The sequence below is a fragment of the Macrobrachium rosenbergii genome, chromosome 55 (genome assembly GCF_040412425.1).
Source record: "Macrobrachium rosenbergii isolate ZJJX-2024 chromosome 55, ASM4041242v1, whole genome shotgun sequence".
NCBI classification, from domain to species: domain Eukaryota; kingdom Metazoa; phylum Arthropoda; class Malacostraca; order Decapoda; family Palaemonidae; genus Macrobrachium; species Macrobrachium rosenbergii.
In genome coordinates, this window is record NC_089795.1 from 33,845,545 (window position 1) to 33,871,692 (window position 26,148).

The 26,148-nt window shown below is 36.8% G+C and overlaps 2 protein-coding genes and 1 pseudogene across 2 annotated transcripts in view; 1 reads left to right on the plus strand and 2 right to left on the minus strand.

Moving 5' to 3' along the window:
- Positions 1–963: 963 nt before the first annotated feature.
- LOC136835955 (uncharacterized) lies at positions 964–13,359 on the minus strand. Its single transcript, XM_067099853.1, has 16 exons — positions 13,260–13,359; positions 12,507–12,780; positions 11,801–11,949; positions 11,069–11,234; positions 10,518–10,600; positions 9,903–10,044; positions 9,443–9,538; positions 9,033–9,121; positions 8,628–8,721; positions 7,653–7,711; positions 7,155–7,273; positions 6,643–6,808; positions 5,888–6,052; positions 5,228–5,367; positions 3,071–3,176; positions 964–2,515 (listed from the first exon to the last, which is right to left on the minus strand). Exons 2-16 carry the CDS (start codon positions 12,562–12,564, stop codon positions 2,405–2,407), a joined length of 1,743 nt encoding a protein of 580 aa, XP_066955954.1. The 5' UTR covers positions 12,565–12,780; positions 13,260–13,359; the 3' UTR covers positions 964–2,404.
- Positions 13,360–15,571: 2,212 nt separating this feature from the next.
- On the minus strand, positions 15,572–26,073 carry LOC136835957 (putative aldolase class 2 protein CC_1201; annotated as a pseudogene).
- Positions 22,106–26,148, plus strand: part of LOC136835956 (cyclin-dependent kinase 6-like) — a 541,856-nt gene continuing 537,813 nt past the window's right edge. The window contains exon 1 of the mRNA XM_067099858.1: positions 22,106–23,471. The gene's annotated coding sequence lies outside the window, so the exon portion shown is untranslated. The remainder of the gene's footprint in view (positions 23,472–26,148) is intronic.

Here is a 26,148-nt window from a genome sequence, read left to right on the forward strand (position 1 = left end):
AATCAGTGTTCTTTGTTCATTTGCAGCACGGCTGTCCAACTTCTTCAACTTTATCTTGCACCTAGACAATCCCTCTGTGAGTCTCAGAATGTAACTCAGTGGCCTCGATAAATAATAATGTAAAATGAATAAAAACACATGGACTATACTTAAAAATATATCTTTAATATTGCTGGCCTATATTTTAAATATTCATCGTGTAAAGGGGTGTAATTTAGGCACAGAGAATAGACTGATATGATTTATTCTAAGTTGGAAAAGTGTGTTAAAAGATTTCAGAGCACCGCTATTACGGTTCCAGCTCTCTGTATTCTTCCTGTATTAGAGAGTGACTGCTGTGGTGTAATTAATGCAGTCGTGAAATTAAAGGCTGTGTCACCTGAGCACGATTTTCGACATATTTTAGCATCTCGCCTCACAAATTAACCTAAACTGGTGACAGAAGCTGAGTTATCATAGTTCTCACTTGAGGGTTATTGACGTGGCGAACATACGCAGCTTCATTTATACAGAAATATGAAAATGTTTATTTTTTACTCAGTACGAAGTTTGTGAACAAGACGCTGCAAGATACAGGAAAAAATGCTCTGGTGACAACGCTTTAAGGTAAGTTTTATCTACAGTGATTTTACCACCTAGTGTCGATTGAATAATGAAAGAACAGAACACGAGAGAGAAGAGATGAAGATGCAAGCTTTTTTGTTATTAAGGTTGTGGGTAGTAAAGTATAAATGTTAAGAAGAAAACAGCCTATTTTTCTAACTTGTCCAATGTGTATTGGTAGCAGAGACTTGTGATAATGCATAAAAGTTGTCGTAAGAGAAAGGTGGACGCGCGTTCTAACAGTAAGAACATTTTGAAAATTGTTAAAGCCAGTAAGATGATGGTGTGTAGAATCGTATGGATGTTAGTTCAAAGAGCGTTCTTCTACTGAATGTTACAGAGGATAAGAATAAAGAGAACTACAATCCAACTCTTTTAATAACACTACAGAAACTGGTAGTCCAGTATTGTTTATTTATTGCACTATCAATCGAAATAACAACTGTCAAATACTGACAGTTTTCTAAAATCAAAGAGAACTTTTACTGCAAAAACTGATCCAACTTTGGGTTAAAACTAACGCTACGGCGTGGGGTTTGGGGGTATTATTCAGGGGTTCCCAACCTTTTTAAGCTGATGAGCACCCACCTGTTTTCTGGATAACTGGGAGAGCACCACAATAATTTTAAGAACCAGTCCAATTAGTAAGTGAAATACTTAGTCTTCGTTTATTTAAAGGTAACAAAAATTTTAAATTACTTGCACTGAAGATTCCAAAATTAATTTTTACTGCTTGAATGTTTATTTAAAGTTACTGACATTCACCCATCGGGCATATTTTACATAACTGGCATAGATGTTATAGTACTTTAGCGGCACATAATGATTCACAGGTAATAGGTTTACCTCTTCAAGTCAGATTATACTGATATATAAAAATCAAACTGAGTTTTATCGTTCAATAACGAACTAAAACATACGTTTGCTTATTATCAATTATATTCCTCATTACGTTAATCATGTTGTGATATACGTGGAAAACTGCAAAGATAAAAAGAGAACAAATATAATTCACAGGAAGCATTATTTCCTGAATACTGATACACAAGCTAAAGATTTCAAATCTTGGACATTAGGAAAAAACATAATAATAAAACAAGTCTACCGCTCCGCTAGTTTGTTGATTCAGTGAGAACCCTGATGCTGAACTGCTTTGGCTAGCCGTTCTATATTTGCCTCATCAGTGTTTGCCAGAGCAACTTGCAAACAGTGTTATATATATAAAACGAAAAAGGCAGAAGGGTATTTTAAATTCGGCAGTTATGCCTACGAAGAGTTGGTGCTCGCGAGCGCGATTTTAACAACTTCGAAAGAGCACTGCCAGACCATCAGAGAGCACAGAGGTACTCGCGAGCACCAGGTTGGGAGCCGCTGAGATTAGACCATAGTGCGGCAGTCGCAAAGCTTTGCTCTGGTTAAACTTTTCCTTTGCTCAATTTTTTTTTTCTTTTTTTACAGCTGCTACGGAAACGGATCAAGCAACAAAATCTAGGAAAGATAGTAGTATATCGCTATGAAAATCAGTCAGTATTCAAGATAATTCCACAATGGCAGGTTAAGCACCTTTTCTTCATTTTTTACAACAGCTGCTGCGGAAATGGATCAAGCAACAAAAGTTAGGAAAGATAGTAGTTATTGTTATGAAAATTAGTCAGTATTCAGGAAAATTCCACGCCGGAACATCAAGCATCTACGGGAATGGATCAAGCAACAAAATTTAGGAAAGACAGTAGTATATTGTTATGAAAATTATTCAATATTCAACTTCAACTCCGCTACATGAAGCATCTTTTCTTGATTTCTATTTCTGCAGCTCCACCATTGCAGCCAGAACTCCCGTGAAAGCTGCGTTGTAATCGCACGCTACTTCGTTATGCACATAGTCCATGCGATCGTCTACGTATGTGCCGTCCTGTTGGAAGATGGGAATTAGTCAGTGATGGCTGGCTGAGAGCACTTGACAGTATAAGCCTGTACATATCCAACTTCCTACTTTTATGTCAGTTTAACATTTTTCGTATGAAATTTTATTTATATGACTTACTTCTGTATAGCTGAATACGTGCAAATGTATGCACACACATACATACATACATACATACATACATATACATACATACATATATATATATATGTATATATATATATATATATATATATATACAGTATATATATGTGTGTGCGTATGTGTGTGAAGTAATCGGAAAGTTAAGAAGGTATCGTGGTTAATAAATACAAATATATATATATATATATATATATATATATATATATATGTGTGTGTGTGTGTGTGTGTGTGTGTGTGTGTGTGTATGTGTAGTATGTATGTATGTTTGTATGTGTGTGTATATGCGTGTCTTTGCCTGCGCAAGCTGGGCATGTTAAGCTTGCTATATTTGAAAAACACCAAAGATATCACGCACTTTGTAGCTCTATGAATTAAACAAATCGTGTACCCGAGACTTACTTGAGCTGGTCCACCAACAAGAGCACCATACAGAACATGAGGGTTGGGCCCTGTTTGTTGCTGAGCCCAGCTGGTCTCACACGCAACTGGTGGCGATGGGCAAGAGCTGTAGACAATAGGACGAAAATCATTTAAAGAGAATTTGACTTAAATTATCCTCATTGCAGTACACAAAAATTTAGTTGAAGTTCTGTCTCTCCCTTCAGCTGAATATTAAGATTTTGTGTATGATTACATACTAAGAAAGAACCAAAAATTGACAATGTCATGTGCCTTAATGGGGCAAGAACGAATTATGCTTGTGCTTTAAAAGAATAAACTTCATGTTTAGGAAAGGGAGGCCTCTAAAATTATTGTTTTGATGATAGAGTTTTACGTGTGGCAAAGCGGCTGTCAATCTAAGACAGCTAATGACTTCGGCGAAATGATATTATCATAAACAAACTCGCAAAAACACCAACACAGAGAAATATAGGAAATATGGAGGTGGAGCAAGAACTGAGTTTGCGAAGGGTATTCAGTACATCTGTATCAAAGAGAACTTAACTCGCTTAAATTATAGGTGAACTGGGATTATCATTTGATCTTTTCAAGATCAGGAAATGTATTGTATAAGTCCCAAAAACTTCAAGAAATGCAAATGAAACCCAGATTCTATATTCATAAATAGCTACGGGAATTATTGTTAACTAATTCTGATGAAGTAAATTCCCGTCAAGTTACTTCTCTAACAAAAAAGTCATTGGTTGAAAGTTGCTTCCCTCACTTAAACAATTATCTTTAAAGTTAGTTATATTACACCATCGTGGGAAAAAGTTTCCTCTCCCACCGTATTATAGACAGCCTTTTTCCTTTTACTCCAGAACTGCATGTGAAAGCTTCAGATAAAATTTCACTAGAGGTTAAAGACATTATGTTAATGTATATCCCAAGTCCTCTGTTCTTTAAAATGAAATATTCGCATTGCATTTAGAGAACTTATCTCAGAAGCGGCCTTGAGAAACAATCGGACAGACAGACAGACAGCCAGACACAGAAAGACAGACAAACAGACAAAAAGACTGACAGGCAGACAGACTGACAACCAGACAGAAAGAAAGACCGGGAACAGGCGGAACGAACTGACGACCAGACAGACAGACAGACAGACAGACAACAGGCAGACAGACTGACAGCCAGACAGACGGACAGAAAGACAGGCGACGAAGCGACCAAGACCCAGACAGACTGACAACCAGACAGAAAGACAGACAGACAGACAGGCAGACAGACAGGCAGGCCGACAGACAGACAGGCAGACAGACTGACAACCAGACAGACAGACAGAAAGACAGGCAGACAGACAGACATACAGACAGACAGGCAGACAGACAGACTGACAACCAGACAGACAGACAGACTGACAACCAGACAGACAAACAGACAGAAAGACAGACAGACATACAGGCAGGCAGACAGACAGACAGGCAGACAGACAGACTGACAACCAGACAGACAGACAGAAAGACAGACAGACAGACAGACAGACAGACAGACAGACAGACAGACAGACAGACAGACAGGCAGACAGACAGACAGACAGACAGACAGACAGGCAGACAGACAGACTGACAACCAGACAGACAGACAGAAAGACAGGCAGACAGACAGACAGACAGACAGACAGACAGACTGACAACCAGACAGACAGACAGAAAGACAGGCAGACAGACAGACAGACAGGCAGGCAGACAGACAGACTGACAACCAGACAGAAAGACAGACAGGCAGACAGACAGACGGAGCAGACAGGCGGACGCAGACTGACGGCAGACAGAAAGACAGACAGACGGACCAGACAGGCAGACAGACAGACAGGCAGAACAGACAGACTGACAACCAGACAGACAGACAGAATGACAACAGGCAAGGCAGGCGACAGACGAGCAGGCAGACAGACTGACAACCAGACAGACAGACAGAACGAAAGACAGACAACGGACAGACGGAGCAGGCGGCGAGCAAAGCAGACGGGCCAGACAACCAGACAGACGAACTGAAAGACAGGCGAACGGAACCCAGGCGAACAGACAGACTGACAACCAGACAGACAGACAGAAAGACAGCCAGACAAACAGACAGAAAGAAAGGCAGACAGACAGAAAGATTTCTAATTACCTTCCCCTATGATGTGGCCTTTGGGGTGGGTCAACTCCATAGCCAACAACGAATGAGTGTCCAACGTCCCCTAAGAGGAAATTGATTTGGCTCTCCGCCCATTGGCGATTGGTCTCGACGTTAAGATCATGTTTAGCAGCCTAACCGAGAGTGGAAAGGAGGAAATAGTCTCAAAAGAATACATATGCATATGTGTGTATATATATATATATATATATATATATATATATATATATATATATATATATATATATATATATAGATATAAGAAAAAAAACATTACTTTACTTCCAGTGAAATCAATAAACACTAAAATCATTTACTTCTTCCTCTTTATTTCCATTATGTTTTTAATATATATACATGTATATATATATATATATATATATATATATATATATATATATATATATATATATATATATATATATATATATATAATGCTGTAATGTGTAAAATATATTAAGAATATAATGGAAATAAAGAGGAAAAGTTAAATGATTTTAGGAGAGCTACTGATTTCACTGGAAGTAGCAATGTTTTCTTTCTTCTTCGGTAATTTACATGCAAGATTAATCTTCATCATTTTGCCATAAGTAGCAGTACCATTCTCCTCTTTTAAGGAAATCTGATGCAACAAACCACCCTCGATCTTCTTACCCAAAGTGCGAGGAATGCAACATTCGCAGCATGTCTGTTAGCTCCCCACACGTCCAAGAACACGAGACCTCCAGGTGTGTAGGGCTTGTCGTTTCTGACGTGATCCAGGAACCCTTGCAACGCGTCCGAGTATTCAGGACTGGAGTCTAAGAGAGTATACAGCGCCTGTTGACGAAATCGAGCCAGAAATTTAACAAAACCTTAAGTATGGAGGTCAGATTCATTGCTGGACATGTCTTTATTTTCAAACACAGAAGTTACCTGAGCTTTGAAGCAAAATGAGTAGCTAATGCGGATCAGAAAAGTTTGTATTTTGCTTAAATTCCTAAGTACCTTGAGTAGCGACTCTGAGCTTAACCACATGAATACAGCTAGAATGAAATTTGAAGAAATGTGTGAAATAGTGACCTGTTGTTATGAAGCTATCATAAGTTTTGAGATTTGGTAACCACATAGTCACATCAGCAAGACAAAACATTCTTTTTTATGTAGTTCAATGCCCGAATAGAATTCTCGTGTTAAATGACGTCTATCTTGTTTTTTAAGTCATGTTAAAGAATTAAATCAAGCCGTTTACCACGCTCGCATATCAAATAATCATCGTGGTTATTGTTGTTAGACTGAGCTAGCATTGCACCAGCAAAATCCCTTGCTCGTACGATCGTCCCAAAAGGCAAAATAATGGTAGTCAAATGCGATAAGCAGGTACACAAAAAACGCTTACGAAACGAACACAAAACAGTCGAGCAACTCACGAAAACTCCGCCCTTTTTGTCATCCCAGGAGAATTGTTCTGCCATGGATCCAAGATCAAAATCGTCCCAATGGACCCTGGCCTTCTGCAGGTAGGTGTCGGAACCTGTAGCGCGGGCTAACCAGAGGGCAGCCCAACATAGTTCGTCACCATAACCACTCCAGGATCTAAGATAGGTGGAATCTTGTAAATTTACGTTTGCTTTACATTACCATTCGTTATATTTCACATAGGAAAGTGAAATGGGTAATAAAATGACTTACCAAAACAAAAAAAAACTGACCCCAAAATAAGGTAATTCCATTAAGCATAGAAGAATTAACGCCCAACCCCCATCCCCCACCCCTAGGAATATAAAGCATCGATTATGCACAAGACGTTAGAGTTAGAATGAGAAAATCATTGTGAAATCAGCTTAGTTAATTCACGAGAACGCTGGCTTAATATGGTATAATCAAAATTCCGAACAGATGTTCGTTCTGAGCCAGGGAACGACTTGCTCGAATCTAGTACCTGTAGAAGTTTGCAGCATCTGTGATGGAGTTGTGGTAGACGTCCCTGCGTTCGTCGGCAAACTGATAAAGTTCCTCGGCTGCTTGCAATAATGTGGCGGCATAAGCGGAGTCCACATCCTATGGGATAGTTTGATAAGGTTGTTTTTTCGGAAATCTTAAACCGAGCATTCCTTAGTTATTAACTAGTTAATATATGAGAAACCCTGTTATTTTTGAGCAGGTTATATCTATTCTGAATGCAGAATTATTTGATAATAAGGATTTATAAACATATCTCAAAATCAGCTTTCTCTGGCTAACTAGGCGTAGGAAATTCCCTGTGAGACACCCGTTGATTAGAGAATACGGATTTATTAACAATCCTACAAACTGAAACTGCCTAGAATTCAAGGTGACAGTTTCCAAAGACCTCGGCTTCTAAGCAGCCAAATAAAAAAGATTTGAATGAGATTACTATCATGCCTGAATTCCATATCGTCATTTCATCAGCACTCACCTTGAAGGCTATGGATGCTGCTGCCAGGGCTGCCGCTGTCTCTCCTGCCAAATCGGATCCTGTAAAGACCATTCTCGCTCATAATTAAGCTTTCAAATAAATAAACAAATAAATAAATAAATAAATAACTTGGATCTCTAGACAGATGTGTATCCCACGAGGATTAGATTTTTCAACCCTTCAATGGCAAGCTAATTTTCCAAGAATGTCTTGGAAAATAAGACCAACGTTTTATATTCTATCCCCTAACTCTTATTTATTTTTCACCTTTTCCCGCAACTTGTCTCCTTCTACAGACTGATTTCCCTTTGGAGCCCTCTTGGGTTCATAGTCTGTTGACTCTGTCCATAAGGGTTTTCAGCTGAAGATTTAAAGAAAGAAAGAAAAGGAAGAAAAAAAAGGTACCATGTAAAGAGTCAGATTTCAGTTCTGGGAATCATATTTACAAGTAACTTCTTCAAAAGGCATCATGGATCGGAACGGCGTATAGTAGATAGAACTCATACTTTGGATGATTAATTTTTGCCTGTAATTTTTCCAGATACTTAAATGATCCTAAGATTTCGTTTAGAACATCACCCAAGATTAAATCGTGTGAAATGTATCAGAATCATTTAAATTTTTTCACATCGCTTCGTTTTCTCTTAAATTTATATACTAAACTCATTTCATTGTGACCCAAACGTTCTATTTTTAATATATCATGAATCCTCACTGTTTCAAGACTCGCCTAAATCTCAATTTTTGCAGTCGAGGAAATAACGATGATGTCATGTATATTTATCTCAGTTTCTTATCTTTTTTCTATTTTTCTCTGTTCCTTTTACCTCAGTTCCCAGGAATGAATTCATCTGTTTATAGTCAGCATTGCAACCTTATCACTATTAAAATCTGTTATTATCACTTATTAATAACTGTTACCCCTTTCCTTTATTATTGCTCATTCACTCTGATTGCCAGTACGATCTAACTTACCAGGTTTGTCACTGTCGATCTTCATGGAGGGTCGTTCCATTGTCATGTCTTCTGGTCGTCCCCAGTAAGCATGGTCCACGTTTCCTTCGCCAACCTTCATAAAATATAAAGAACAAAGAACCCATGTCACTAATACTTTAGCTGCTGGTCTCTGGTGCGGTGGGTTATATGCGTAGCCAGGACAGTGAGTAATCTGTTTATGTTTTACCAGTTCTAACTACTTATCGTCTACTCTGAGTCATGTGCATTGCTCCGAAGAAAATCTGCTTTTAGGAATCTGTGACAAAGTGGGATTTTATCTAAAATCATCATCTTCATAACAGACAGGATAAAGAACTTGATAAAGATTTGCTGAACACGGCATAGGGCTGGACGTAGTTCTTAAAAATTTGGAACGTCTCTCACCTGGCCATAGAATTCTGAGGTAGCAGTGTGAGCCTTGAGGAAGTAATCGGTCGCCCACTTGACAGTTGCTAGACCGTACTCCGTCTGACCTACAAATATGTGAGGCAAAAAATAAGAATATTTTGTTTAAAGCGTGGATGCATGAGTGGATAAAGTGTTTTGAGACGGTAGGGTCATATGGAAAGAATGCCGATTGACAAGTTGGCGAATACAGCGTATAATTTGGAAGTGTTGGAAGGAAGGAGGAGAAGACCTAGAAAACTTTTGGATAGATTCACTTAGCGTGACGAAAATGTTGTCTTCTCAAGGTGAAATCTAAAAATTAAGCACTTACGAAAGTGAAAATCAGTTCTTGCTGTCAATTCAAGGAAGAAATTAAGCTGCAAAACTAAACTCGGATCCTCATCTACCTGCAATTTGGTGTCCTTCTGCAAAATCTATCAATCCCCAAGCGAGCATAGTCGTCGTAAAGGCCATTGGGAAGCCGAACTTGACGTGGTCTCCAGCTGGAAGTAAATTAGGGCTAATACTAGGGCATATAGTCTACAGACATCTTCAATACATGACGGCTCCTCTTGTGGTTTAGCTTTGCTAGAAAATATTTTTGTACTGAAAGGGATAAATTAATTTCAAGATAAAACGCGTAAAAACATGTAGATAACAGAAGAGAAGACGTAATATTCCGAGACTGTTTATGGGTTAAATTTCGTTCAGAGAACTTATGATTTTATTGAATCAAATTATACATAAATCATCAACAGTCATATTTCAAGAATGCTTATATTTCCAGGAAGTAAACAGTATAATAATGTAATTTATTGCTCATACAACATAAATATGGCCTGTATTAAAAGGTCGTCTTGAACCCACCATCGAAATACCCTCCAGTGAGGTCGATACCCACGTCAGAGCCATCACCCAGAGCAGAGTCTCCTCGCCACGTGACCCTATTGTCTGCGGGCAGAGGGCCTGACCTCTGAGCCTCGTAGAACAAGTAGGACATGCACAGGACCTTCCGTACAGGAAAATAATGTCTTTTAAGTTTCCTTGGCGGTAGTTGTAAGGACTACGTGCGTGTAGTTCATGTCTGTTTGCCTTTTGATAACATATATATTAATTTATTGCTGTATACTGATAATAGTATAGTTGGATGTTGAGACCTTTGCATCAATAGCAATCATCTGGTGTACAAATGTTTCTCTTCATGTCATCCTCAAGACAATTTTCTTGTTATTAACATTAATAGTAGTAGTAGTAGTAGTAGCAATAGTAGCAGTAGTAGCAGTAGGAAATAATACTTTCCTTTGACGTTATTATAACAAAAGTATATTGAATATTCAAGCGAAACTTGGATATAGCCTTATAAAGTATTCCCTAATGGCAAAATTTTATTACAGAAATGCATAATCCTAATGAATACTCATTACATTTTCACGGTTCTTTAGGAAAGAATATGTAGATCTAGTGGGTGAAACGGGGTCTTACCTGAGAATAGTCGTATGGCAACATTCCAGTTGGATCGCAAGGATTGACCATAGGTGTAGGCGTTGTCCAATCCCCGCTTCCGTCTAGAAAATGACAGTCGACCATAGCCAAAATTAGAGTAAGTACAATAGGGAAAGATTCATATTCGACAAATATAAAAGAAACAGGCCGATTGTTAAATCAATAAGATGAAAAAAGGGTTGAATTAAGCTGTATGAAGCATAAGTTCAAAAGTAAACATTTTAAATGTTCAGTCAGGACGAAAGAAAAATTTGAATGTGCAACAGTGAAAAAGACCGAATATTTAATACCGAGTTAGTAGGATAAAAAAAACTAAACGTTCAGTTCGTACAAAACGAAAAAGAACAATGTTAAATTATTACGAGAAAAATGTTTGAATGATAAATCACTGTAAAAAAAAAGAAGAATGATAATAAATCAGTACTAAACTAAATAGTTGAATGTTGAATCACCAAAAAAAAGATTTCGCAATTGCTTTGAGAGCTGAAATTTCCTTTTCGTCCAGATTAAAGTAAAGCCCATTCACTCACCACAAACATCTTCCCAGTTCATGTAGGCTTCAATCACAAGTGGCTTCTCACCCGAAAACATGACATGGAAATCGAACTCGACCAATTCCCCGGCTCTACCTTCGAACCGCTCGTCGGTGAGGTAGTAATGAGTATCATCTACTTGCAGCGTATGCCCGGAATAGTACTGTTTAGAAGTAGAATGTTACTATTTATTAAGAAGCCACTGTTAGTATCACAATATTACGAGTAAGATAAGGTTCAGCATTAGAGCTCACGTACGCCTAGTGCTTAAAATGCTTTCTGACATTTATTACTTTTTCCGAAGATTTTTGCAACTTGTTATCAAATGTCATCACTGGTTTTTAACCTTTGTATCTTGCCTCGTCTTCGAGATAGGATTATGGTTTTCAGAAATTTTATATCTACATACATATATAAATACATATATATATATATATATATATATATATATATATATATATATATATACATATATACATATATACATATATATTTAAGATTTTGCAACTTGTTATCAAATGTCATCACTGCTTTTCTTAACTTTTGTATCTTGCCTCATCTTCGAGATAGGATTATGGTTTTCAGAGGAATTTTTGTATCTACATACATATATAAAATACATATATATATATATATATATATATATATATATATATATATATATATATATATATATATATGGAACAAGAAGAAGAACATTGCAACAATAATATCAATGTTTTAACTCACTTCCAGGCCGTCCAAGACATCGCTGAAGGTGAAGTTAACTCGAAGACCAGTAAAATCGATCGTAGTTTCGACAGAAAACAGGCCTTTGTAATTCCCGTCCCATTCTGTGGTAATCTGGACACAGACGCACTGGGTCTGGGCCTCCGCTCCTGTCAGTGGCGATCAGGAGTAACCTTTGTTAGCGAATACTCTAGTGTTTACATATTATCTGTGACAGGAAACATGTTTATCCTTAAGAGAAAGGCGGTGGTTCTTTCACTGTTGCAATGAGAGACTCTGGTTGATATGCAGTGCATTAATTATAATCAAGCTTCATCGAAAAATAATTCTGTGATTACGTTAGCTGCAACATATGCAATAGAAACAATACCAGTTACTCTATCTTTTTAAGAGTATGATGTTTGACCCTCCAATTGCGACAGTGGGGACCACATTAGCTCATATGTTTTGGCTTGCATTCTTGTGGTCAGTGTCATAGTACTTCACTTGACATTTGGCGTTTTTACAAGTCCTGATGCCAATAGAACGACCTGTCAAATGCCATTTTCTAGCACAGACCTTAAGAAGACAAGAAAATGACAGAAAATGAAAGGCTGTGACTTAAATACGAAGGGAGACAGACTTGCTCCATCATGGAAGAACAGTTAAAATTCAGGACATCGTTACTAAGTTTCTCTTCGTATTTCATTATTGCATTATTACTTACCTGTCTGAAGACACAGGAACGCAAGAGACCAGAGTGCCAATATGCTTCGAAGAAACATCTCGTCCTCAATATCCAACTGCGGGCACTATTTGCCGAGCTTTTGTTTATATGTAAACTCACAGAAGCGGGACTGAGCTGAGAAGAAGAAGAAACGCACAGGAATTCCCACGCCTACCAGTTTTGTACCGAACTTCGAGCTTCTCCGTTGTTTCCCACGCCTACCAGTCTGAACCGTGTCCCTCCGTTGTTGAGAAAATCATTGCAGTCACTGCCACTAAAGAAATAAAAATGAGAGAGGAAAAATGCCATCTTTATCTCTGGGAAATGGAAACGTCCGTTTTGAAGGAAAAAAAATCGAATGAAATCATTATCTAAGCATCACTGTGTGAAAAAATTTGGGGGAAGAAAATATGTCTATCATGATATACAGTAAAGGCCGGTAACAAAATTTCATTAATTTACCCGAATGGCTTCATAGCATGACAAACAGAGATCACCTTAGATTTTATTTCAATGGAATACTTTGTCAAGTAATTTTATAATTATCAAAGTTGTATTTTTTACTAAAGAAATTACTTCATAATTCACGAAGTAAGCAGGGCAAGAGAAATCACCAGGTGAAAAATTCCAAGTTTTGTAATAAAGGAAATTATGATCATTCACTTGAATTTCATGAAGACGCAACAAAGCAGAACCAAGACATAACAATAAGCACTGCGATTAGAAAGGGATTTTCTTTTATTAGAAACTTACTGAAATTTAAGAAGAGACTGCCTGCCACTTCTTAGATTTCAGTAAGTATTATATGACCAGCTAGTTTGCGCATAAGCACTTCGTTGTCCCCAGTGACCTGCAATATAAATGTGGCACCCATATCTAGTGGTAAAAGTTCTATTGTTTCTGTGCAAGTGTTCTGTATACAGTGAGCTGATTTCTCTATAAACTGAGGTTGTTCTACGTTTGTTGCGGCAGCCTCATTTGAGGTGCTAAGTACTTATATACACTGTGTATGGCTTTGGTTTTTTTTTACGAACATTTTTTCCTATAATCCATTCTCTCTCTCTCTCTCCTTATAGTTCACCTGGAAAATCTTTAACTATTGTTTAAGTCTTCCTCGTGTCTCACTCAACACCTGTTTAAGTATTTCGATATGCATGTTTCATACTCTTGGGAGTATATTTTGCGGATACTGTACCGCAGATACTTAGGATTGCCAAGAGTTTGTTTTTCTTCTTGGTTCGTATTTAAATTTGCTAGCTCAATTTCTTTGTATCTCTTGTAATGTGTTAGTTTCAGTCCGTTTTATACTTTCTTTCCATATATAAAACAACTTCCATAGCTAGAGCAATTGCGTTAGTAGTGGACAATACAATAAAATAGAATAGAATATAGACCTATGAGGTCATTCAGCGCTGAAACGGAAATTGACAGCAAAAGGGTTTGAAAAGTGTAACAGGAGGAAAACCTCGCAGTTACACTATGAAACAATTGTTAGGAGAGGGTGGATCGCAAGATAGAAGAAAGAGAATATGAATGGAGGAGGTACAGTGAAAGGAATGAAAGGGGTTGCAGCTAGGGACCGAAGGGACGCTGCAAAGAACCTTAAGTAATGCCTACAGTGCACCGCATGAGGTGCACTGACGGCACTAGCCCCCTACGGAGAGTAGTGGACAATAATTGCTTGGGCTCATAATGTTACTATGAATAGCAATACAAGAACGAAGATACGGTTCTAGCAAGAAATAAGTCTTTTGCCGAGTTTTTGAATTCTTCAAGGTCCTGGTTACTTTTATCAATGTCACGTGGGAACTTGGTCGGAAAAAGTATTTACTTGGGAAACAAAGTAACCCTGTGAAGGTTATTTGACTCAAAACGGTTTTTCATACTGTCAGAAAATGGTTAAATATATAACTCTTAAACTGATTGAATCTTTTACTTTGGTGTACACACACACACACATATATATGTATGTATATATATATATATATATATATATATATATATATATATATATATATATATATATATATATATATATTAGCTGAAGCCACTGAGAAAGTTCAAATTGAAAGACAGGTGCCAGTACTTTCGTGTATTTTAACATCTTTGTGCCGAAAGATGTGTTAAAATACAAAAATACCAACACTCTATCTTTCATTTTTCCCAGTCTTCAGCTAATAAACAAAATCAGCATGCTTACTTTCGTGATTTCTTAGTGTACATACACACACACACACACACACACACACACACATATATATATATATATATATATATATATATATATATATATGTGTGTGTGTGTGTGTCTTCTATCTTTACTGTATACATATATAATTATATACATATAATTCGTATCCATATCCCATATACTCTGTCATCTGTTCATGTAATTCATGTATCCATTTTTTCAGAAATTTATATATACGTTATATGTTATTGAAGCAAATAAAGAAAAGAAACTACTGTACCAAACTTGAGAAAATCTGTTAAAAGCTACACGTATTGTTGTCCGTCCCACACCTTGGGAAATCTTCCAGGTGACGCATATTTTTGTACGAGATTTTTGCATGACGTAGCTGAACAGGAATAATGAAAAACGAAAGTTCAGGAAAAAAAAAAAACTGTGGGAAAGAGGGAATGTTGATTTTGTTACAGGCAAAGAGGTTAACAACAAAGAATTGTTTAAAAATAACGGAGATATTAAAGACACGGGCGTTTTAAACGACGGAGTATTTGATACAATAATTACCAAAATGGGAAAACCAAGTCCTCTGTCGTCATTATTAGAAGGTAATGTACATTCATATTCTAACCCTATAAACTGTCTCGACAGAAATGTATGGAAATGCTCATTGAAAGAGAGATGAAGTTTGGAAATTCTTGACACTTCACAGACAGAATTATGAAAAAGAAAGACAATACAATTTACCACAAGCTCACCGACAGGAAAATGGGTTTCATTTCTTAAAAGAATATATGGGATTGTTGGGCATTTTAAACAAATAGATGCCACCGATACTTTCATCAGAGACAAAACTCGCAGTTCAAAAGAAATCAGGAACACCAGTTGATGTATTATTTATTCATTTATGATCTAGAGTAGATCACACTACCAGGTATAACAAACTGTCATAATTTGATCTATGCAGCTATGTAAAACATATTTTCCATCATGATCAGTAGTAACTCATCATGGATTTGCCTTTCACTAACAATATTTCATACAATTATTTTAGTCCGTAATCATTCACTGTATTATGAAAAAGAAAAGAATGTTTTATGCAAGGACATATAACGTATTTGTTTCAGAAGTCTGGTACAAAGACTTTGAAATCTATCGTTAAGCAATCGTTTTTAATATTTTCACATCGTGTATTCGTTCTATCTTTGTAATTATATTTAGCAAAGCTCTTGCATGTTTATTCAAATAATAAATTTTGATTTGTTCGCGAAATCTGGCGTTGCAACGATTACGGTCACAGGAGATTTCCATTGAAACCTATCATAAAACAATCACCGGATAATTTTGAAAAATAGACATTTATTGAGCGAGTTTGCAACTAGTTGGTGCGAAGCCTTTGCATTTATATCTGAAGAATGCATTACGAGTTGATTAGACAATCTGACAGCGAACGATGGTAGACTATGGTCATCGATGCGTCTACGATTCATCTAGCTCTCAAAGCTTGGCTGAGATATCTTCAGCTGCCGATAGATGGCGTAGAAGAGGTCGTCTGCGTAAGTCTGCGCTCTTTTCATGTACTCGTTGAACATCGCCTTGGGAACTTCCTCAGGTATGGTTCTCATCTTCCTTTGCGTCGACATGCCCAGCAACTGTGAGCAATGACAGAGAAAAGCGATTATTGCACATGAAAGAGTATGCCTACCGTATCTAAAATTCCAGAAACTACAATCAAAGATGGGGCAAGCAATTACATTCTTGCCCCCCGAAAGGAATAAACATCTCGTTAGTATGTACTTGAGAATGATGTTGCTGTAAAGTATTTAATTACGTTATTGTTTAAGGCAATTAGAAATTATGCTATTTACGAATAATTATGACCACATAAACAAGCTCTTGCGAATCATAATTAAGGAATTATGATTCTTGTGGACGTTTTACTGCACAAGGGGCTCATCCACAATTCTACAGTTAAAAGCATGAATGTGGCAGTGACCACTGAATCGTTTTGTTTCTGGGCCACCCTTGTTAAGGGAAATGGCTTATTGCTGAAATAACAATAATATCGATAAGCTATAAAATCATGAGTGAACTGATAAAATTCAATAAGTAACTTTAAATTGAAATGTCAGTACTCTTGTAAAAATTTGATGAATAATGTAATTCCACCGTATCTTCATTGAAGATATAATGAATATGAAACTTCTCAGCTATAAAACGGAAACTTCTTTGTAAACTTTGTATATGTATCTTAACACTATAAGACATTCACGTTGAATTTCCCGTTATTTTCCTTTTAAAGACTCCATACAGCAACAGCTGGTAATATTGTTTAAAATGCCGGAGAATTCATGTCTGCATTCATAATCTAAAAGAAATGTATAACAGGGATTTCGTATACGAAGCCCCATGCAGACATTTTTTGTCGGGGAAGTGATAACATATGATTTCATACAAACTGATTTTGATAGATAAATGTACACCATGTTTCACATCGATCTTTGCCGTGTTTCTTGCTGTTAATGTCGCGATTTATTTTATCTTTCATTTCCCTTCAAAATTCACAAGACACAGGTGTGAAGACCTCTTTTATGTCAAGGATTTTACATTTTTAAAGCAATAATTATATTGAAGTCTCAGGGTTAAGTGTAACGGTGGCATTCCACAGTTTTCGTTCGCGAACGTTATTCTGGCACTGAGGAAGAAGAAACTCTGTTAGGCTAAAGTTCCAATGAATATTGGTGACTTATTTACACAAAATGGAAACTCGTTTCGTGCTATGAAAACCTGCATATTCCCAACAAGGAATTTTCTTACTAATGTGGCGTGGCACATTAGCAGTCATGCAACTCCACATGGATACTTTGCTGGGATCTGGTTTTCGTTGCATCAGTTAACGAACTCCATACTGAATGTTCCTGCTCCTGATATGCAAACTAGGCACAGTACATCACTATTTGCATATAAATAATTTATATGAAAAACAGTATTCATACAAATACAGTATATCTCTGCTTGCATTTAGACTTAGCAGACGTGAACAAGCTATGGAAAACAAGTATTCATACAAACAAATACATACCGGACACGGAACACCTCAACGTGAATACACATATCCGGCGTGAAACAAATTCTTAACACAGACACACTAAACCTCTGCTTTCTTATGCATACTATACATGATCCACAAATTTGTATTCGAGAGAATAGTGAATCTGTAATAGGCTTGTTTTCTTACCTGCACCATTGAAGCTCTCTCTAGGAAATACAGCATTTCAAAGGCCATGGACACAGTTGGAGCCACAGCTATCACACCGTGGTTTGCCAGCATCAGAATTTCCTTATCACCTGTAATATAGTTGCTATATAAATATAAGTGAAGAGACGACAGTTTACGGCTTTAGTAGCAACAGCAGAAATTGATGTTTTTATAACAGCAGTAGTAGCAATAGATCTGGTTTGTTTCTAAGAAGAATAAGTTACAAGCAATAGAATAGAATAGAATATAGAATTTAAGGCAAAGTCCTAGCGCTGGGACCTATGAGGTCATTCAGCGCAGAAAAGGAAATTGACAGTAAAAAGCTTTGAAAGGTGTAACAGGAGGAAAAGCTCGCAGTTGCACTTTGAAACAATCATTGGGAGAGGGTGGAAAGTAAGACGAAGAAACAGAGTAGGCTATGAACGGAGGTACAGTCAAAGGAATGCGAGGGACTGCAGCTAGGAGCCGAAGGGACGCTGCACAGAACCTTGAGTGATACCTACAGTGCACCGCATGGTGTGCACTCATGGTACTACACCCCTCCGGAGAGTTGCAAGCAATGAAAACGAAAAATTCAACAAACTCTGCAAAGGGACTTAACCTTGAATTATGATGATTGTAACAGTGAGGGAAAACATCAGAGGCAAAAGAATTCCAAAGCGTGTCTCTAAAGGGTTAGGAACAATCAAATCACTAAACAGGGCAATACGGAAACTACAATTATCCTTTTAGCAAATATGATAGTGCGCTTGAATCAATCATTTATTAAGAAACGCTTTCAGTGATCATCTTAATTAGTGATTTCAATAATTAGCGATGGTTATAGTCACTGACCTTTGTTTCTGGAATGCCGTATTACCAAAACAAATAGATTAATCATTTCTTGGGATCTGTAAAAAAAAAAAAAAAATAATACAGGAACGGTACGGGACGTATTCTCGTTTTCCGTAAGAAATGAGAAATACGTGTTTTGTAAACTAGTTTCCCGTTAAAAATGCAGTCAACTCTTCTTCGTTTCTTCTTACCTAATATCTTCGCCATTCTTTCTCCCTCATCGAAGGCATAGGCAACTCCACTGTAAGTAGTATCGTAAGCAATACGATTCCAAAACCTGAGGGAATTCTGATGGACCAATTCCATTTTGAAGTCGTCTTGTAAGCTCGCTGTAGAAAAAATAATCTATTCTTAAAGCCATCTTCTTCTATATACAAGAACACTTTGTCTATACTCAATTTATCTCATTCCGCGAAATAATTTCCTCGTGCATATTAATTTCATGAACAATAATTTACTTCGCCATACAAGGATTAATTTGTTCACCAGGAAAGCGAAATTGATTATTTTAAGGAAAAGAAGAAGAAAATATTAAATTAAGCAACATAGAAATACTTCTTATTAGACTATTACAAAAAAAAAAATGAAAGGTTGTGGAACCACTTCACCCCTTACCATTAAACTTAAAATCTAGAGCCTCATTCCCTTACCTAATGTGGTGGCATAAGGCTGGTGCGTATGCATAACTACCCTAATGTCTGGCCTCGATTTGTGAATGGAGATGTGGATGCAAGAGGCCGTGGTCTCTGGAGACCCAGTTCCTTCGACTGTTTTACCCGTCATGTCAAGGCCTATCAGGTTGCTGGCCGTCACCTGAGAGGTCAAGGTTAGATGTTACTGATGGAGAAAGAGTATCTTATGAGGTTTCACTTTGGTAAGATTTACCTCGCTGGAGACCACCCGTCTTTAATTAGATTCTTCTCTCTCTCTCTCTCTCTCTCTCTCTCTCTCTCTCTCTCTCTCTCTCTCTCTCTCTCTCTCCAACTGCCTTTAATAACAGTCGGCAAACGACCAGTTACCCTATTCACTAATTAAGTCAACGGAGGCAAGCTGGATTCTTAAGAAACGCTTTCATACTGTTCATTTCCTCCTCCGGAAAGGGGGCATCGAACGCAGGTTACAGATTATGAGTCAAGATTGGAACCATTTCGCCAGTACGACAGAGAGAGAGAGAGAAGAAAGAGAAGAGAGAAGATGTCACCATTAATCTAGAATAAAATGATTTTCGGAAAATTTAAGGACATACAGAATAATATTACAAGATGAAAGTGGTATTTATTATTGTTCCCCTGATTTACTGAAATCTCGAGCACTCCTCAAACATAAAAAATAAAAGCTTAAACAGCTTTAAGAAATATAAACAGTCCAGATATAATTATTGGCCCTTCTTCAGGGGAAGTATCAAGTAACAAATGCCAAAGGAAGAAGGTCTGGTCGAGCAGTACATTACAAAGTAGGCTATTGCGCAACAAATAACAGCTTGGAAAAGGCTAGATGGCCCGAAACCAGAAGGAAAAGAAGGGATATAGTACTTGGTGAAATAAGTGACTAAGATAAAATAAACGGCACCTCTTGGCCTCACCTCGTTCCAGTGCAACCCCTGATTGAAGACTAACATGACCTCCCCGTTGCCATCAGCCTTTGGGGCAATGAGCGCTCAAGATGATTCAGGCGCCCTCGTTTAAATGGCATTTCAGACCTCTATAAGCGGCAGCCAGCTCCAGCCTGGCTGCTCTGTAACAAATAGTGAAAATCAATTCTTTGTTTTGATGGTATTGCCACGAATATAGGTCGTTTCTTTCAGATCCTTGCCTTTGCATCAACTCTCTCTCTCTCTCTCTCTCTCTATATATATATATATATATATATATATATATATATATATATATATACATATATATATATATATATAATATATATATATATATATATATATATATATATATATATATATATATATATATAAATTTCTGACTCACGTCAGAGATCGGGCAAGTCTCTCCAGGTGGAAAGCAAGGGCGTTAACCACTGGAGGCCATACAAGTCTAAAAGAAGTTGGAACCTGAGAGCAACTGCACTAAAAAATACCCGTTTTACCTGGGCAAACCCAACTGTACGTCTGTGGATTTTCGAAGATGACTTTCCGACTCAGCAATGACCCAATAGTGAAATGTTCGTCTATTGGTGTCTGAATCCAAAAATGAGAAAAATGATTATCACTGGAGTGCCCGTCCTGGATTCAACTGGAGTTCGGTCCCGACGTCCACGTAATCAAAATTCTTCTGTTCCACACGTGATTGTGTTTGATGGTTTCTATATATATATATATATATATATATATATATATATTTTATATTTCAGAATATATGACACAATAACTATATTCACCATTCTTAAGAATGATAGCCAGAATCATAGGCAATCGGCCCATTTTGGAATTTAAGAGTTGTAGTTTTTACAGGGTATTATTCAAGAATCCAAATGCTCCAAGTAATTTCTCACGTAAGCAGAGAGCCAAAAGAAAGGTATTCCTTCCTTGCCTGTTTTGACCAGCTGGACCATCTGGCACAGTGTAGGGTTTAGGGTAACTGGAAGTGAATGACCTCGAGAGGGTTCTGCCATGACGTAGAGCCACCCTGGACCACATCTCTCCTGTTCTGCAATATGCGTGAAAGGAATAAATAGCTGATTGAGAAGTGTGCGCAAGTGTATTTGCACTTTCTTTTTTAATCCCACATAGCCTAACAGCTTCCAGTTTATATATTATGACTTTTTTGCCCAATACATCTGTAAGAGAAACGTTAGTGTGCTTTTACGATTTACGTTGATCATATCAAGATGTAAGAAGATAAAGGGAGCCACTACCGTTCAGTTATAGCTGCGCAGTTATGCCTGCATAATCGGCCTGTGCAGGAAAATCCTACCCACCTTGGGCAAATCTTCACTACTAATGATACAGTCTATTTTCTCAGTCCTCCGTAGCAGCCATGGTGTCAACACACGATTCTCTGGCTGTAAAGGCTTGCTGATATCATAAATAAAAAAAATCATAAACGTCAAGTAAGATGTCCAGTGACAGAGTGGTTGGAAAAAAAAATTTAATACTCCCTTGCGAATTTGTTAAAAGAGTTTAAATTTGGCCCCAAGGACTTTCATAACGTTTATTGAATATTTTATGAATGAAGGAGGAGTTCCATGGCAAGATAATTATTTTAATTAAGTTAGCATTTTTTTTTATTTCAAAGTTGACATATATAGGCCTAATATTGTTTTCTTCTGTTTCATTAAATATATTTGATACTGATTTGTTTTCATTGTAAGAATGACTTTCTCATGTGTTACAACGAGTGAACATACATAGTTTACCACTGTTCCTTTGTTTCATTTGTGTGTTTATTAGTCTAATTTCATTTCAAAACTGGCTTACATGGGATGTGAACAAAGGATAAACATGCGTAGTCTAATATTGTTTTGTTTTTTATCAGAATGTTGAATATTATTTTGTTCTCATTTTAAAAATGAATTGCATATATATAATGAATAATCATGAATAGACGCACTATAGGCCTATTCTTATTTTGCATTATTTCGCCATGATGAATATTTATTCTTATTCAAAAACTAACTTGCACATATGGTTTATACCCACGAATAACCAAACATACATAGGCTTACTCTGTCCCAACATCCTTTGGATTTTACTTGCCCAAGCAAAGTCTCATTCATATAGTTTTTAATGAAATCTACAAGACATTCAGGAATGATGCTGCCACTTTCAGCCCTCATTATACACAATTATCTTTCCTGTGGAAAAATGGCAAAATTATAAATATATATTATTCTGACATTCGTATCAATTATTAAAAAACAAATAAATCCGATACATCATCAATTTAGGAATAAACACTATTAAATTTAATAAAACTCAACTCTGTTTTTGAATGATACATATCATTTGTCCGGGGACGGAAAGCGAACCGAGCCAAAAAAGTTGCCTAACCACATTAACGTTGAAGTGCGCATGCGCAGCCGTTTGGCCGGAGGCTTATCGATTCAAATGAGCTATTTGCTCAGGCCGTCTGCGCATTAGAGAAAAACTGTGCAGGTTGTTCACAATAACGTTCAGCTTTGCCTGCACAGGCCGAGTGGGCAGGTGTAACAGCGCAGGTATATCTGAACATTAGTGGCGGCCTTAAGGTGAGTTACGCGAGGTCGGTTGTCCAACTCTCCCGTGCATGACATCACATGGTCACTCTCATCGGTAGCCGCTGGGCAAACCAGTACATTCTTCCCCTTGCTTGTGCCAATATCTAGGTGGGAGTTTTCACGAGTTTGTGACAATTCTTGAGGTTTCTGGGACTTAGTACGTTATTGTCGTGGTGATGTGTGCTATTTATGGATGCTGTAACACAGGAAGGGGCAATGTTGGAAGTGAAAAGGCTAGCTTTTATCGTTTCCTTAAAGATCCCGAATTGTATAGGAAGTGGGTGAACATCTGCAGACGTGACCATATTAGGCTAACACCAAAAACGCAAGAGTGTGTTCGGTTCATTTTCAACAAAGCGATTATGCAAGAAACCTCAGGCATGAATTGCTAACTACTGCCCTGCAAATGCAAGAAAACTGAAGGACGATTCCATACTGAACCAACGTTTATCTCTGCATGATAGTGCCACTGTTGAGTCAGGTATTTAACATCTTGATTTTAGTTTGGTTTAGTCTACCTGTTGTTTATTACATTTAAAATTGTAGATGAATATATTAATTATAGACTTATATGAATACTTCCATCAATTAAAGTGCATAAATTATCTTCCGTTCGATTTCAAATGCAAGTAAACCATGTTCAGCTAGTTAAGAGCGATAAGATAGAAATTAGGCCTAGACCTATGTGAAGTTAATAATAACTGCAAAGGGGATATATATTATTTATAATCAGTAAGAAAGATACAGACACGAACATTTTATTGAAATTGTTTTCACGTGCATGAAATGGGCCTATTATTTGTCGTGCAAAGGAAGGAGACAGTTATCTTCGAGAGAGATAGAGAGAGAGCGTTTTGCATAACTTGAATGAACCATAGGTTTATTAGGATAATTCTAGCAATCAAAGGGCATATATATACAGTATGCAATATCTTCCATTCAATTCCTAATGCAAATAAACCATGTTAGCTGGTTAAGATTGACAAAATTGTAATTAGGCCTAGACGTATGTTTGTTGAGAATAACTGCAAAGAGAACATGGTAGTCAATACGAAAGTGAAAGGGCAAACTTTTATTAGAATTGTTTTCGTGTGTATGAAATCGCCAGTTATTTGTTTGGTAAAGGAAGGGGGAAGATTATGAGGGAATTTATCAATTTTTTCATTCATATGAACAGGACTTTTGCAATTTTTTGTAAAGAATTTGGTAATCATATATATATATATATATATATATATATATATATATATATAATATAAATATAATATATATATATATATATATATAATATATATATATATATATATATATATATATATATAATATAATATATATATATATATATATATATATTTCAAAATATTTCAAAACCTGCAACATATGGAAGAGTTATTCAAAACTTTCCATATAAACGATTGAACTTTCGGGGAGTCATTGCAGTATCCAGTCTTCTCGATATTTTCAGGCAAAAATGTTGATGTTCGGAGGATATAATTGAATTATTTTTATGTGCGGGGTTTATTTCAGAACGAAAATATTAAACTCAAAAGGGAAACATACACTGCAAAGTAAAGGTAATAAAAAATGGAAAAAAAATAATTCAGTAATTTCTGATAAACATTTGATAGAATTAAGGCTGTAATGAGGGTGTTAAATGAAATACAAAGTTTGTATTATTTTTTTAATTGACTTTTCTTTTGGTTTCCTTCCCAATGTTTAGTTTGTATTTTATATTCAAGTTTATGAAAAATAATTATAATCTTAACAAAAACAATGCTATAAATTCAAAGAGGCGCCAGTAAGTCGTGTAAACGCTCAGCTGAATCGACTAAACAGAAGGAGAATTGATTTTAATTTATAGTGACTATCAAAATGCTATGGATCTTAACCAGAAAATAAATCTTGGAGTTAATGGGTTGTTCACATAAAAAAAAATTAAGTTAATAAACAAGCCATATGAGCATTCTTAAACATAACGGTGATCACTGAAAATGCTAAGTATTTAGATTAATGAGATGTTTTCCTTAACGGATATTTTCCCATAAGTAGATGGCAACAACTGTGGTGTGTAGTTCAATGCTTATCTATGCCTGCCTCCCAGCATACGTGATTAATAATCTGATAAGGCGTTCAATTACTTAGTCAGTACAAGTGGCTTAGATTAGCTAAAAGAATGCTACAAAAGGTCTCAAGCCTATCTCATTGTACGCGATACTGTTCCACAGCACGATTACACCGATGTACGTAAGAACTCAAATATATCAGTTGTAACTAACAGCTTGTTTTGCTACTCAACCTTACACTTGACAAAATTTCTATAGTTTATAATTTGCAATTGGTGAAAAAAAAAAATACTGCCTAAAGCCATTTCAGACATTTAAACGCAGGTAAGGGTAGGTGAACACAAACTTATGGTCCGTGGAGTGGAGATATTAATACCCTGTTTTTGCCACTGGATGAAAGTACGAAAGCGGTAAATCATTTTTAGGATTATGAGTCTTTGATACTATGGCTTTAGGTCTTTTGGGATGTTTCTATTTATAAGTTCACTTATAAATATGCAGAATTAATCGTGCAGTAAACGATATTAGGCTACTAACATTTGCTTGCAGAAAGAAATGATAATCACTTCCACAGCGCAAGGTCAAAGAGAATTTTCTTAACTTTATAAACAAACAGTTCTCAAGGGTCAACCAACATCAAAGTAAGAATAGCAAGACGCTAAAAACCGGGCTTATAGCGAAAGGCAAGATCTAGAGAGTATACTCTCTAAACCTTGGCGAAAGGGACCACTGAGAACAGATACGACGTGTTTAGTGTAGCATGCAGCATTATATCCTCATCACCGAAGCCTGGTACGTCCTTGGGCACTTCCACCTTGCTATAGTGTCATCCACATGATTTGTTAAGCGTTAAATCTACTTACAATCTGTATATGTAGCTGGAACAACGTTAGCCTCACTGCAGACAAGAGCAACTCTGAAGAGCACCCTCACGTAAAGACAAGTGTTGTTCCTTGAACGTGATGTTCAACTATGTTACAATCGGTCTCAAACTCTCAAGGTCTGATGATTGCTTCTTACGCCTGGCACCGATGCGTACGCGTTGCCATGTGATGATTTTAGTCCATTGCGTTAGGGAGTGCAAGCACAAATTTC